General features: G+C 50.4%; 1 protein-coding gene across 4 annotated transcripts in view; it reads right to left on the minus strand.

The window, feature by feature from the left end:
• LOC134018863 (serine/threonine-protein kinase WNK2) overlaps positions 1-12,351 on the minus strand; it is a 34,790-nt gene that overhangs the window by 17,364 nt on the left and 5,075 nt on the right. For 3 of the 4 annotated variants that reach the window (XM_062459173.1, XM_062459174.1, XM_062459175.1), the window contains 7 exons: positions 5,688-5,860; positions 5,234-5,454; positions 4,978-5,135; positions 3,676-3,764; positions 2,916-3,135; positions 487-766; positions 255-373 (listed from right to left, as the gene is read on the minus strand). In XM_062459173.1, coding sequence (XP_062315157.1) covers positions 255-373; positions 487-766; positions 2,916-3,135; positions 3,676-3,764; positions 4,978-5,135; positions 5,234-5,454; positions 5,688-5,860 — 1,260 coding nt within the window. The remainder of the gene's footprint in view (positions 1-254; positions 374-486; positions 767-2,915; positions 3,136-3,675; positions 3,765-4,977; positions 5,136-5,233; positions 5,455-5,687; positions 5,861-12,351) is intronic. The other variant, XM_062459176.1, reaches the window with a different exon arrangement.

Below are 12,351 nucleotides of genomic sequence, written 5' to 3' on the forward strand. Positions count from 1 at the left end.
TTAAAGATATACCGGATTTGAGGCTTGCTGTGCAATATGGGTTTGTGTGTCTATATTGGGACATCCGGTTTAACCATATGTGCATGTACAAATATGCATGAAATGCATCTAAATCAGGATTGATGTGCTCATGTCCAAATTGATGCGTGTTGCACACATGCATATTAAGGATCCTATATGTTCATGTGTATGTTAATGACCTGTGCGCGCGTTGAGTGCGCGAGTCTATGTGTATGTTGCTGGCAGACACAGACCTGCTGTGTTGCCATGGAGATGGGCTCCAGCAGGGACTGGTAGAGGACACTGTGCTGGCTGCTGTGGGAGTCAGAGTACACAGTGGAGCCCAGACCGCTGTCAAAGGTGCTGTCTGCTGCTGAGACACAGGGGAGAGGAGGAGGGGCAACTCATTACACACACACACAAAGCCCATCGCCCACACATCAGGTGAACCACGCCCGCGTCACAGGAAAGGAGGGGGGGTCTTACATGTGACAGAGGTGGTGCTGGTTGGTAGGTTACACAGCCGGGCGTGCTGGTCTGCCTCGGGCTCCTCTGGCTCCTGCAGGGGGGGCTGTTTTCCTTGTGTTACCCCACTGGAGGTGCCCTGGGGCGGGGCGCCGTGGGCCCCAGGCCCCCCCTCCGCCTGCTCCACCGGCGGTCCAGCTGATACGGTCCTCTCCCTCCTCCACTTTATCAAGGCCACACGGTCCCTGATGGACTTCCCGACAATCTTGGCGTCACTCTCGTGGAAGAAGCCAGACTCCACCTGACAGGGAGGGGGAGGAAGTGGGGCTTGAGCTCGAGTATTTTTAGACGTGAATGTGCGAGAGACAGAGTGCAAGGGGATGGAGAGGAGGAGGAGGGAGCGAGAGAGCGCAGGGAGAGAGAGCAAAAGAGAACGACAGAAGAAAAGGAACAGGGCGTCTATTTTAAAGGGGTGAGTGGAGGAGTCCTCAGCAGCTGGGTTCAGGGGGTTCACAACAGACAGAACACGGGCAGTCAGACCTTCTGCTGACAACAACATGGAGACAACCAAAGGAGCCTGGAGAAAACCTAACACACGACTGAACAACTTTGTATGTTAAAGCTTTCCTTACATTAGCCAGAGTCTGACTGAACGGACCTAATTCGCCAATTGAACTTAAACAGGAATGGACAAGCTAAATATATGATGCACTCCATAAACAAGTCCTCAAAGAGAAAACCCCAGCATAATGAAAATTATTTCTGTTGACTGAGTAGGGAAAGAGCATGACCGGAGACAAGAGAGCACACATATGAAGATAAAGTGCAGCTCCCATGGTGCCAGGCTGCCTGTGTCGAGTCATCAGAGCACGGCCAGGAGTGATCTGAGACTGGGAATGCTGACCGTGCAGCCCATTGTGTCGGGCTCGATGCTCTCTCTGGCCGGGGGCGATCGTTACTGCCAGACCTGAAATGTCCTGCTGCTCTGACCAGCCCAGTGCAGGCAGATAGGAAGAAGGAGGAAGGCAGGTCAACCGACCTCAATAACCCTTGCGAAAAATAACAGCTGGATCTGCGGTAGGGTTGAATGAATTATGGAAGCAAACTCACAAAGTACCTTCAGCCCATTGACAAAATCTCCCTAAAACAGAACACGTTCCTCAGACGTGGAAAACTACTCTACCATCCCTACTGGGGAAATCTAATATGATATTGGATTTGGATAAAGGAGGCTGGAAGGAAAGATATTAAACATCTTCTTGTTGTTTCTAAATGAAGGACTATGGGTACACTCTGGCCACAAAAAGGTCACTGCTGAAACTCCTTGACTTCATCTGCAACTGAGGCCCAGTCTCCTTCGTTATGAGGCAGTCTCCTCTATGAGACGCAGTCTCCTTTATGAGAGGCAGTCTCCTTTATGAGAGGCAGTCTCCTTTATGAGAGGCAGTCTCCTTTATGAGAGGCAGTCTCCTTTATGAGAGGCAGTCTCCGTTATGAGAGGCAGCCTCCTTTATGAGAGGCAGCCTCCTTTATGAGAGGCAGCCTCCGTTATGAGAGGCAGTCTCCGTTATGAGAGGCAGCCTCCTTTATGAGAGGCAGCCTCCTTTATGAGAGGCAGCCTCCTTTATGAGAGGCAGTCTCCTTTATGAGAGGCAGTCTCCTTTATGAGAGGCAGCCTCCTTTATGAGAGGCAGCCTCCTTTATGAGAGGCAGCCTCCTTTATGAGAGGCAGCCTCCGTTATGAGAGGCAGTCTCCGTTATGAGAGGCAGTCTCCTTTATGAGAGGCAGCCTCCTTTATGAGAGGCAGCCTCCTTTATGAGAGGCAGTCTCCGTTATGAGAGGCAGTCTCCTTTATGAGAGGCAGCCTCCTTTATGAGAGGCAGCCTCCTTTATGAGAGGCAGTCTCCGTTATGAGAGGCAGCCTCCGTTATGAGAGGCAGCCTCCTTTATGAGAGGCAGCCTCCTTTATGAGAGGCAGTCTCCGTTATGAGAGGCAGTCTCCGTTATGAGAGGCAGTCTTCTCAGGCAGTGCCAGACAACAACCCGGGGAAGGAGAAGAACACATGAGTCTACAGGCTACATGAAGCGTCAGTGTACAGTCTATGTATGCTGCCTCTCTGGACCAGGCCCTTAGCAACGTGCCTTATCTGATAGAGGCTGTCGGAGAACAACAACCAAACAAAAACGTAAAAAGGGTGATTAGAGGAGTCCTGAAAGTTCAGACTGACATATCGGCCAATCTGCATGTGGGCGCATTCCCTGATAGTGAGATAGGGGCAGTGTTGGCACACACGCTGCCAGAATCTACACTGAGCTCTGCTCCCCTCCAACAAATAGCAACTGGAAAAACATGGCGACATCAGAGGTTTGATAGCTGTGCCCATTTCCCCGAATGCTGAAACCAGTAGGCCTAAACTGAGGCTCCATGGTGTCTGTGGGAACATCTCACCATCTCCTGGGCCACTCCCTCCGGGACCTCCGTCTCCAGGTCGAAGGAGAACTCGATGGCGCCGCTCTCCTTGTACTTCCCCTTCAGCTTCTTGGGGTCCTCCACCCACAGCTTCAGAGCGATGGACGCCTTCTTCCCGTCGTCTTCCTCGGCCAGCTCCACCCTCACGCCCGTGTCCTCAGCGAAGAAGGCGTGGTTCAGCAGGTCCTTGATGGAGTACCTGAGAGAGAGCAGACCACGACAGACCATCTCCAGCACCATGCAGCCACATCATCGACATGCTCTGCAGAGCAGGGGTCGGCATGGTCATCATTTGTCTCAGGAGATTCAATTAGCCTAATCGAGTCGTGACATCCATGCAATAACAAGCCTGGAAATATGAGACATGTCAACCTTACAATTCTACCAAACAAAACGTTATGTCATACATGTGAAATGGACTCTGCACCAATGTTACCAGACAGGAACGACATAAGCCCTTATTCTAAGAATCCCAACACTTTTATAACCTCCAGCAAGGGCATAACTGGCACCTAATCATCTCCCAGGATGAGAACTTGCCCAAAGGCCTTGCTTTCCTCTCGATATTAGAAACTCTTTATGTAAGAGAGTGGAGGACGTCCTACAGATGGGAGCAGATAGAGCCGTTGCTGAACGGCCGGCTGTCACCGTGGTGGCGTGGGAGCACGGGGAGGTGTCCGGGGACCAGAGGTCACCTTGGTGGCCTGGTACCGGACACTGTTGCATTGCAGTCACTCACCGCTCCTCTTTTTTCTGGCAGATGCACTCCCCAATAATCTCCTTGATTTCAGGGTCCATAACCTTGTTGTAGCTGGCAGGCTTCACCCCCTGGAGGGAAGAGGAAATGAAATCACAACATTTGAGGACACGGCATAAGACCGTCGCAGGAACGCACGACAGGCCAGACCAAAGAGGCTTCTGAGGAGACCAGTCATGTCGTAACATGGTTTAAGTTTGCAGAACTCAAACTAGGGCACAATGTTTTAGGAAGTTCTATTAATTAACATGTTCTAAATCACAGCTAATAGCGCCACATTCACATGTGTCAACATCGCCTGTCAGATTTTGAAAGCTTCAAACTTGACACTTTCCACACCTTTGGAGTAAAAAAGATGTCACTGTCACAAGACAGGCACTTTAGGGATAATAGGTGTTGGAAGGAGTCTACTCTGGGAGTAGCATTAGAGAGCTATTAAGGCTTTATCATGGCCCTTTGATACGGAGGCTATTAATAGTGTGGTGTGGTCTCTCCAAGGTACTCAGATATACAGAACAGTAAACAGAAAGACAACTGGTGCTGAGCTAGCCTGGTAGATCTAGTTGGTATTGACAGGAAGAGGAAGACGCAGAGGTGTTATCTGGGACTGCTGGTGAGTCACACCAACGTGTCTGCCAAGTCTGCATCCAATCAAGATCCAGGCTATACTGTGGACCACCCCCGCATGAAGAAACTTGCTGATCTGGGGAAATGTTTTTCTTTTCTCAGGTGAAATGAAACAGAGCAAAGCCTCAAGGCCTTCTCTAGGAGAGGGGACGGTTTGGAGTCCCTGAGTGGGGACATAACCAGCGCTGGCCAGTAAGAACAGGAACAAGAGGAAGAAGTGCTCGGAGAAAACACTTATTCTCCATGACAGCAAACAAGTCTTCTTGATGGATAGGAAAAGTGGCTTAATTCTCTGCCTTAAATCCTGATCACATGTTGATTTTCAAAAACGCTACCATCTGATGGAGATGAATAAAGACCGGGTCATTCGAAGGTAAACCCTTGGTAACGAATGTCAAACCTACAAGAACAACATGAAGTATATCTGACCTCCGCCCAGCCATCCAGACTCACTAGATTCTTTGAATTATTGAAAAACAGAGGCACGCACACAGTCACATGCTATCCTGTACGTTCTCACATGACAGCAGCTTACTGACCTTATACCTTCCCTTTTTTGATGACTGCTGTTAAATTCTTTGACGATTTAACCTCTAGAAACAGCGCTACTAACAGTGTGTTTGTAGGAAGACTTGCAGGTGTGGTAGCTGGACTCACGCTGGTGACTTTGCGGTAGATCTGGGCGGCGTTCTGGCACTCGGAGTAGGGGTACTCCGAGGTGGCCATCTCCAGCATGCACATCCCAAAGGCATACACGTCCACTGCCTCGTCATAGTGCTCCTCGTACATCTCTGGAGCCATGAACTCTGGGGTGCCTGAGGGTCACGGAGGGAAGGGCGGGGGTAAAACAGACACATGTTATGTGTACTCTCTCCTCACATGAGTTTGTCATAGGTCTTTGATTTGGTCTTACCAATAACACTCTTGGCAAAGGAAGCCCTTTTGAGGGTTGCCAACCCCAGGTCTCCGATCTTGACGGAGCCGGTTGGGCCGGTGATGAAGATGTTGTCACACTTGAGGTCTCGGTGGATGATGGGCGGGGTCCTCGTGTGCAGGAAGTGGAGGCCCTTGAGGATCTGCCGGCACCAGCTCCTCAGCACCTTGGGCTTCATCACCTTGAACCTCTTCAGGTAGCTGCAGGGCCATGCACACACAGCAGGCAGGTTAGGGGCCAGCCTCAAATTACAGATATTATTATTTTTATGTTGGGGGGGGGAATTAACAGTGTGTTTAAGATGTGTATTTTTGTATTTGGACCTGTCCCTTTGCAAAGGGGACCAGTCCCTTAGCATAGTTTGTATTTGTTGTATAAAACCGAAACAGATGTGTGTTTGCGTGTCTGTTGGGAATTCTTCAAGGACACTCACGTCTTCAGCGTGCCTGAGGTCATAAGTTCCGTCACCAGGACGATGCACTTCTTCCCTTTGAGGGGGGACTCCCAGAAATCGTAGAAGCGGACAATGTTTGGGTGCTGGAGACCTTTCAACATCTCCGCCTCCTCCTTAAAGCGCTGACGCTCAACTTTGGTCAGTTTCCGGTCCTGGAAGGGGAAGGTTAAGGTGAGGGAAGAAGGGGGAAAAGAGGAAATCAACACCAGAGCCTATTGAAACCAAGGTGGGAGGGACTTGTTGCATTTGCTTTTCAAGAACATCCAGATGGGATTGTGAGTGGTTGTGTGCACGTGCTTCCCCTCTTCCCTTGATCCCTCCAGCTCCAAGTCTGTCTGACAGACATTTACAGCTCACTAATGGGATCATATAAAAGCCCCAGACGATCTCAGTCCCAGCTGAGGTATCCAGGACAGAGGCTGGATCTGGCAGGCAGGACCTGCGCTTCGACAGAAACCAGAAAAGGAAGAGAAAAAAAAGGGCTCTTTCTGCTTCCCGCGAGTATGAATGAATAGTATGTGCCAGTGTAGAGGCTACTCGAGTGAGGAAGACTGGAGGACGACAGTCATGGCCATCCCTAGGGAGGACACAAGCATCTGCAGACACACCCTCATCACATGGGAGGGGGGGGGGAGCAAAGGTGGCAGTTTGTCGATCCCTCCTGCTCTCTTGCTTGCCTGCGCACCTCCCCCACCTCCGCAATCTCTTTCTCTCTCTGCTCCCCTCGTGTGAGCCACTCCCTTCAGCATACCCCCCCCCCCCCCCCCCCAGCCCTCTCTCCATCCCAACACTCTTCTCTCCATCGTTCATCTCCCTCTCCATAAATACGTCGGAACGCCTCGGCAGCCTGGCGTGCGGCCGCCCAGCGGGACGCGCGATGACGTCCTGTAGGAAGCCTGGGTCTCGACGCGTCCTTACTGTGATGCTGCTCTCAGCGCCAGCCCACGCTTATGTAACACATACATCTGAACATACGGGCATTCACACACGCATAGTGTGTCCGCCCGCGGCACGGGGTCGCACTGCAACTCCAGCACGGACCATCACAGAGAAGGACGCCATTAAAGAGAGAATCTAATAAACATCAAACTGAGAAGGCCCTCGCTCTCCACTGACATATTTAATTATTCAATCAGCTTGTGAGGTGGGAAATGGAGGAGGAAATTAAAGAGAGTGAAAGACAAGTAGTCCAACTAAATGTAATTGTGTGCATATGTGAGAGGATAAAAATCGAACGGGCCTCAGAAAACAACAAATATAGATGTGCAGTGATGCAATGTAATAAGGAATGTGGTGAGGGGATGTGATAACGCGAGATGGAGTGCTCTATAGTGTGTGTTTGAGTGTGTGTGTGTGTGGGGGGGTGATGTTCTTCCTGCACTCCTCTCAAGAACTATAAATAATTCAGCTCTGCAGACAACCTAACCCAGCTCAGCCTGGAGGAGCTGAGCTGGGTTAGGCTGGGCGGGGCTGGGCAGGGCTGGGGCTGTCCCTAAATGCACTTCACTGTGATGGAGGATCCCCCCTTGAGGCTGCAGCCCCCTAAAAGAATCCTGCACCCCCCCTCTCTCCACATTCTCCTTCTAGGCTCCTGCTGTCAAACCTTTCTCACCATCTAGGCATCATCAACCTATAAAACCCCTCCCAGTCTCCCCCCCCCCCTCCCAGTCTCCCCCCCCCCCCTCCCAGTCTCCCCTCCACCCCCCCCCCCCCTGCACCCACATCACCCCATCCTCCTCAGTTTCCTCTGCTTCTCTTCTCTGCTTTCCCTTTCAGCAGACACCGAAGCTTCTGCATAATTCAGGCGTCACGCGCCGACTCAAAGTGTTGCGCACAGCATGCTAAAATATACAGACACGCTAATGAACATCACACCAAACCATCAATAAGACTTTTCACCTATTGTGTACAAACTCTTCTCCGGGTCTAACTCAAGTCTGTCCAGTTCAAATAGCAGGTTCGTACCGAACGAGCTAGCCTACAGACACACGCGTGGCTGCAGGACACGCACCGCTGGATGCACTGTTTCACGGTCCCCAGCACAGCCACCCTCCACTTGGGCCACAGGCTCTGACAAATGAATGGTGACATCAACATGAAGTCATCTATAAAACCGTGCTGCAGACCACTGCTCCTGACTACAGCTGCGTGTTTAACTCTATTAGTCAGAGACAGATCCCACACCAGCACACTCGGACACAAAGACCAGAGAGGATGTGGGCCACACAGGAGAGCAGAGACCAGACCACATCAATTATCTGTGGAAAACTGACAGTAGGGGTAAATTGAGCGTTGCGTGTGGTGGCCATCCACATGGAAACATTTTCAATATGTATACAAATGTTCCTTGTGCTACATGTGGAGACAAATGGAGACCAGAGAGAAGGAATCCCTGTGTGATAGTGTGGTTAACTGACCCAGAGAGAGGCACCGTGTGTGGGGCTGGCCTGTCAGGACAGGCTGGTTTCCTGGAGCATCTATCATGGGGACATATTCCACACACTGTTCAGCTGACACATGTGCACCCACACACATGATTGATGTGGTTCTCTGCCAGAAACCTTTATGAATACTGCTGAGGGGCTTGTGTATTAAAGCTCTCTGCCTCCCCTACAGTGCTCCCCATGCAGAACAGGACATTCCCATATTGCTGTGTGAAGGCAATAAAAGGCACCACAGTGTAATTTACCAAGATGAATCAACCTCATCTCACACTGGAAATTAAGGATGTGGAAGTCTGGTTCACAAGATGGGTTCACACAGCACATAAATAAAACGATTAGATACAATCAAGATTTGAGCCTAACTTAGTACATTGTGGACAAACTATGGTTTGGTTCTTATTCAACAATCCCAGCCTTCAGTTTGTAATGCCTTTGACCAGATTATTATTTTTCAGGCTACAGCAGAGATTGCCCAACATTTCACCTCTCCGGTAAGTATTGAGAGGGTATACCAGCACAAGGCAGACAGCCATGGTTGGGACACGGCCCCGGCATTGATCAACACCACGGTTGTTTAATTACGCCACCACAAACACACACAAAAATCAATGGCCGACTTGGCCTTCCGTCTGCCCTCATCATCTCAGGATTGTGTGGCCAATCGCTGTTCTTCTCCTCTTATCCCCCAATTAGTCTGGCCTTCTCCTGGTCTGATCCCTCGCTAAGGACCCTCTGGTTAGCTGCATCTGTGATTAGTTGAATTTAAATAAGAACAATGGTATGAGAGGGATTAGACACATTCAAACATATCTACTAAGAAACTAATATGTCACAACATTTTTAACATGGAAATCTGGGCTTATAGTAATGCCTCTAAACACAAGTAGGCCTAACTATGCATATGGCTCCATTATTCAGGTTGAACCATCCAGAGGACTTTCCTCACGACACCTCAGAGCAAAGGGGAGGGTTCTGTCCAGCGCTACGTCAAATGACTGATCTCAGTACAGTAACAAGGGAGCAGCACCGCAGTAACAGTATGGGCTGATCCTGGACCGGCTCCACCTCTGCAACATCCTGTCCCATCTGTCATCCAGTCCAGGAGGGGGGAGGCCCGAGGCAGTGGCAGCCTGTCTGCTACTTATCTCTGTCTCAGTGCTACGGCAGAGCAGCGGAGCCCTGGCACTGAAGCAGGGCTTCTCTTTAATTGGCGCGTTGGCACCCAGGGTGGCATGGTGAATTATTGAAGGCTGGGGATGAGATGGTGAGACTGCAGCAGCGAAAAGCCAACAGGAGAGGAGGAGGAAGGGATATTTTAGACTTGTGCACGTGGCCAACTACTTGGCCAAGGAGAGCACCGAAATGCTGACTAACCAGCAGGGCCCATTCCACTTCAGGCAGAAGAAGACATGGAAAGATAACAGCATCGTCACATTGAGGAAATGGAAGGCTTTTTAAAACAGGAACTGAAGCGTGTATGGGTGTGTGTTGTATACAAGGGCTACATTGCAAAGGTGTTGTGCAAGTGAGTGTGCGCGTGTGTGTGTGCGCTCACGTTTGCGAGAGATGTGATGTTGCGTGTAGCCAGGATTAGGAGACGCAGGCCTCCTGTAAGCCTATTTCCTGTCACAGGCAAAATGTGGAAGCTGACGAACAAGCGCTGCCATTGACAGAAAGACAACCCAACAAGTATGGGTGATAATAAGCTTTCCCTTTCCTCCACAGGCTAATGCTACTTGCGTAATGAGTTCAACAACCAAAGGGTCACCGTCTGAACAGTCTGATTACATCTGTGTCAGAGAGAGATAGACAGCTAGAAGGCTACTTGTGGTAGACATCGGGAACAAGAGAGGATAAGAAAGGTGTGGGGGGCATTTTAGACCCAAAGTCCTCCTGGTGAGCAGTGCGAGTTAGCAGGAGTGCCTCTCAACAGCTGAGGCAGGACTATCTCCTGGCAGACAGATATGGAGTGGAGGGAACGGAGGCTTTCCTCTTCCTTCTCTGTGATAGCGAGCACAAGAGGGCGGCGCTAAGGCTGCACTCTCTCCACAGCCTCTTCCAACACTCCTCAGCAGGCAGCATCTGTGAATGGGATCAAACCAACGACCCACCAGCCCACCCCCACATGGACCATGACAGATGGTGGTGACATCCTCCAACTCACACAAACACACACACACACACAACGATCCACAGTCCACAGTAAAACCCAGAGAGGTTGTAAATAGAACTGTCCAGCAACAGTGGCTAGCCTAATAACTGTGGTGCCATGACGCCAAAGCTAGTGTGTTCACCCAAGTGCTGATGACTGCTTTTAAGTCTGACTGAGACATCTGCTCCGGAACCACAATCAGCCGACTCAAAGAATCCTTCAGAATATAATGTACCCTAAACCTGTACAGACCAGCGTAGACCAGGGCAGTCCAGGCGGGCTATCATCAGATAATTGACAGAGCTCCCTGAGGTGTGTTCTAGTCTGGTGTGGGACTCGTCCTGCCAGAGGGGCTGGGATGGCAGATTGAGCTGTCCTGATCTGACCCACCGCCGACGCCTCGCTTTTTTTAGGTGCTGCAGTGACGCGGCACAGAGCCAGAGGCAGCCTTGACTCAGCACAAGCCCCCCTGCACAGACTACACACTCCCCCACACACTGCTACTGCTTAGGGGCTGGAGTTACAGGTTCTGCATGAAAACGTCCGGGATGCCATAGGTCTTTCATACATCAATTCTTTTAGCCAACAAACCGAGGGTTTTCGATACCTCAAAACCTGCCCTGATGCAACGGGAGAGTGGGAAACGTTCTTTTGTTCTCGGCTGCTACTGTTCAGACAACCGGTAGATTGCTACATTTACATTTAGTCATTTGCTGCTGCTTAATGTGAACACTAGTGTCTTACTAGTGTAGAATTTGTGTTTATTCTTTGCATCAATGACACGGGATCGTTTGCTGTTCAGGCCAGTCGATGCATCAATACAGAGACGGAGTGCACCACAACTCCCCACAGAGCAGAGCAACGTGACACAGACTCCCTGACCTTCCTGGACGACAGCACTGAAATCACCCAACACCGACATGCATCAGCAGGAGGACTATGTCAATCTAAATACAGGATTGTGGATTTGACTTCGGCCTGACACACTTAAACTGAATCCATTCACCTTATGCTATTATGTAAAGGGCTCAATGCCACTGACACCAACCATATAGGACCATGTCCCCATACCACGGGGGCTCAGACCAGGGTGCTATAGAGAAGTTCAGGAAAGGTACACATGGAAAGGGTTTCCATTATGCCACAGCTTGAAATGACTGAGGGGCTCAAAAACTCCTACTGAAACACTACTGATGCAACAGCATCTGTATTCTCATCTGCCTCTACAGGTCTAACGCTGTGACTGTTCTATGGGCTGGTGAGGAGGGCGTTTCCCAGGAGGCTGCTCACTGCACTGAGGATCTGCAGGGAGGGGAGGAGAGGGTAGGGAGGAGGATGATGAAGGTTAGAATGGGGAAGGGCCACTGTAAGTGGTCTTCCATCATGCAACAGAAGCAGCACACACAACAGAGCATTGATCTGCAGAACCTGCTCTGCATTCAGCCTTGCATGTGTCGAACCCCCCCCCCCTCTGTCACCTCAATCAACCACCATCTACTTGCCTCCCACCACTCTTCCGCAATGATGTCATCCTCATGGAATACATCATGTACAGCCAAGAAGAAAGGATTAGATCCCGCTCATATTGTGCTCTGGCTGGTTATGCCGGGCGTGGCAACTCGGCACAGACTCTATAGGAATATACTGAACTTCCAAGCTAACTCGCTAATGTGTACCTTCGCATCATTTCGTCCTGTACAACTAGGTCAGCGACTGCTGCCATTTTGTCAGAGTCAGCGTGCGTGGTTGAACTCTACCGTGACCCATGTTTTGACAGGCGGGACAGGCTTTGCACTACACTGTTCAGATAGTATTCCCCCACACAACATACCTCAGCCAGGGGAGGTGAGTGGGCCGAGGGGGAGCCGGAGGACCAGCCGGAGGAGACACACACATTCCTTGGTACATTCCTTGGTGCTAAATGTCATTACTAATGTCATTGCTAATCATTACTTGTATGCAAATAAATCATCAAGTTTTACTTAACCCTCGTGCTGCCTTCGGGTCACATGACCCAAAGGTTCATAACGAACCATCGTTGTGTTTA

The sequence above is a fragment of the Osmerus eperlanus genome, chromosome 4, assembly GCF_963692335.1.
Source record: "Osmerus eperlanus chromosome 4, fOsmEpe2.1, whole genome shotgun sequence".
In the NCBI taxonomy this organism is placed as follows: domain Eukaryota; kingdom Metazoa; phylum Chordata; class Actinopteri; order Osmeriformes; family Osmeridae; genus Osmerus; species Osmerus eperlanus.